We start from the raw sequence: 2,328 nt of genomic DNA on the forward strand, positions 1-2,328 counted from the left end.
GGAGGCTGAGGCAGGAGAATCACTTGAATCTGGGAGGCAGAGGTTGCAGTGAGCCAAAATTATGCCACTGCACTCCAGCCTGGCCATAGAGTGATACTCTATCTCAAAAAAAAAAGAAAAGTGAATATAAAGTGGTACAGTCACTTTGAAAAACAGTTTGGCAGGTCCTTCAAAGGGTAAACATAGTTACCACATGACCCAACAATTCTACTTTTAGGATTACACCCCACAGAAATGAAAACATATGTTCAAACAAAAACTTGTACATGAACATTCATAGCAGCATTTTTCATAATATCCAGTTATTGGGAAAAATATATCCATCTGCTGATGAATGATAAATAAATTGTGGTATAACCATCAATAAAATATTACTCAACAATAAAAATGAAGTATTAATACATAGAAAAATGTTACAACACAGATCAACTTTGAAAATATGCTAAGTGAAAGAAGTCAGTCATCAAATATCAGCTATTGTATGAGTCCAGCGATATTACATGTTCAGAATAGACAAATCAATAGAAACAGAACGTAAATTTGTGATTGTTTAGGACTGGGGGGAAGGACTACACGGGAGTTATTGCTATTCAGTATAGGGTTTCTTTATGGGGTGATGAAAATATTCTAAAATGGATTGTAGTGATGGTTTCACAATTCTGTGAACACGCTAAAAACCATGGAATTGTGCATTTTAAATGGATAACTTGTATGGCATGTGAAGTATACCTTAATGAACCTGTTAAAAATGCTATTTTGGTACAAACTCTTTCATTTCGCAAGTTGCCACCAGATGTTCCTCCTTTAGAAAATATCTAATTCCTGCTTCTTTGGGGGCCTGTATTTATTATCTTTAAGTTTCATAAACTGTTTTTTAACACATGCTAAGTAAGTGAAAAGCTATTTTCTTTCATGATTATGTTTTCTAAGTACTGCTCTGAACAGTAAATGTATTTGGAAATCAAGTATCCATCATTTTACCTGTTTTATTGATGATCAGTAACTGAGTGAGAGGGTCATGTGGTTGTTGTCCAGGAGCAAGGAAATATAAATGAGGAGAAAGTTCCCAGGTGTAGCTGTTGTAATATATATTCACCATGGTATACTCCACAAGAAGAGGGCAAAATCCAGCCATTAGAATTAATAGCCTACACAAAAGAAAATTGCCAACATGAATGCAATGTCATTTCCTAATCGAACACTCTCTGAGCAGTTTATAATGTAATGGGATAAAGAAATTATAAAAATTAAACACACAATTAACTGTCACATTTATTGAGTATTTCGTCGTTTTGCTACCTCCAAATTCAAGGTGATAAACCATAGATTTGTCCTTTGTTCATTTCCCCTGTTGCTTTCTGGCCATTGAATATCCCATTAAAATTCATGAGATATTTGTCCTTCGGATGTCAAGATTCTACCTCTCTCCTGTGCTTCCACTGTGATGCTTTCCCTGTCTGCTGCCTCATTCACCATATTTTTGTGTTTTTTCGCTTGCCTTTATACCTTAGATTTGCTTTTTAATGCATTGACTTAAAAAAAAAAAAAACCTATGGCAACTCTGATACTTACAGTGCTAAAAGAGCTTTTCTTTCATACTTTAACTTTAACAAGCGAACTCTTGCAATTGCGCAGATTTGCTGTCGCCAGAGAGCCATACCACCTATTGTCTTTCCCATCTTGTTAAGTGAAGAGAGGACTTGTTCCATCTCAACAAGACTTTCAGTGTCGTCAGCTTTTTCCACTTGTACTTCTCCCAAAATAGCAATGTCTGTAAAACATAAAATAAGCAACTCATATGTACTTTATATGGCTTACTATAGGGATTTGTTCTGGTAAGGGTATCATGATTAGACTCTCCTGTGTTACTATAGGTATAATGTGGTTTTGCTGGTTATTGCCTTAAAATAGAGAAATAGATGAAATATTTATTTCTTGAACAAAAGGGATAGAAAGGAGACCTTAGGTAATTTAAGGTCAAGATAAATAGGCAAGGTCTTCACAGTGCTTAGGAATGACTTGGAAAATTAGTAAAGGAAACAAATATCTTACATGTTCAATTAAGCTACAAATTGACATGCTCTGAACAGGGAGTAAACTGTAAATGGCAAGCTACAAACTGGGAGTTAGCTACAAATTGTTACTGCAGATATTTCAAAGCTATTCAGTTTTGAATAGTTTCTGAGACTGCATTCTTTTGTGTGTTCTCTGTAATCTCTGGATACCCAGGATACTGTCCATCGTATAATGCTAAAATAAGCCTAGTATCAAACCTCAAAAAGCACACACCCGTAAATGTATAAGTACAGTGACAGGACGCAACAACAC

General features: G+C 35.3%; 1 protein-coding gene across 1 annotated transcript in view; it reads right to left on the minus strand.

Moving 5' to 3' along the window:
- Positions 1-2,328, minus strand: part of ABCA8 (ATP-binding cassette, sub-family A (ABC1), member 8) — an 80,035-nt gene that overhangs the window by 29,553 nt on the left and 48,154 nt on the right. Inside the window, 2 exon segments of the mRNA XM_011979591.1 lie at positions 982-1,148; positions 1,573-1,771. Coding sequence (XP_011834981.1) covers positions 982-1,148; positions 1,573-1,771 — 366 coding nt within the window.

Source organism: Mandrillus leucophaeus, unplaced genomic scaffold (assembly GCF_000951045.1).
Source record: "Mandrillus leucophaeus isolate KB7577 unplaced genomic scaffold, Mleu.le_1.0 Scaffold1, whole genome shotgun sequence".
In the NCBI taxonomy this organism is placed as follows: domain Eukaryota; kingdom Metazoa; phylum Chordata; class Mammalia; order Primates; family Cercopithecidae; genus Mandrillus; species Mandrillus leucophaeus.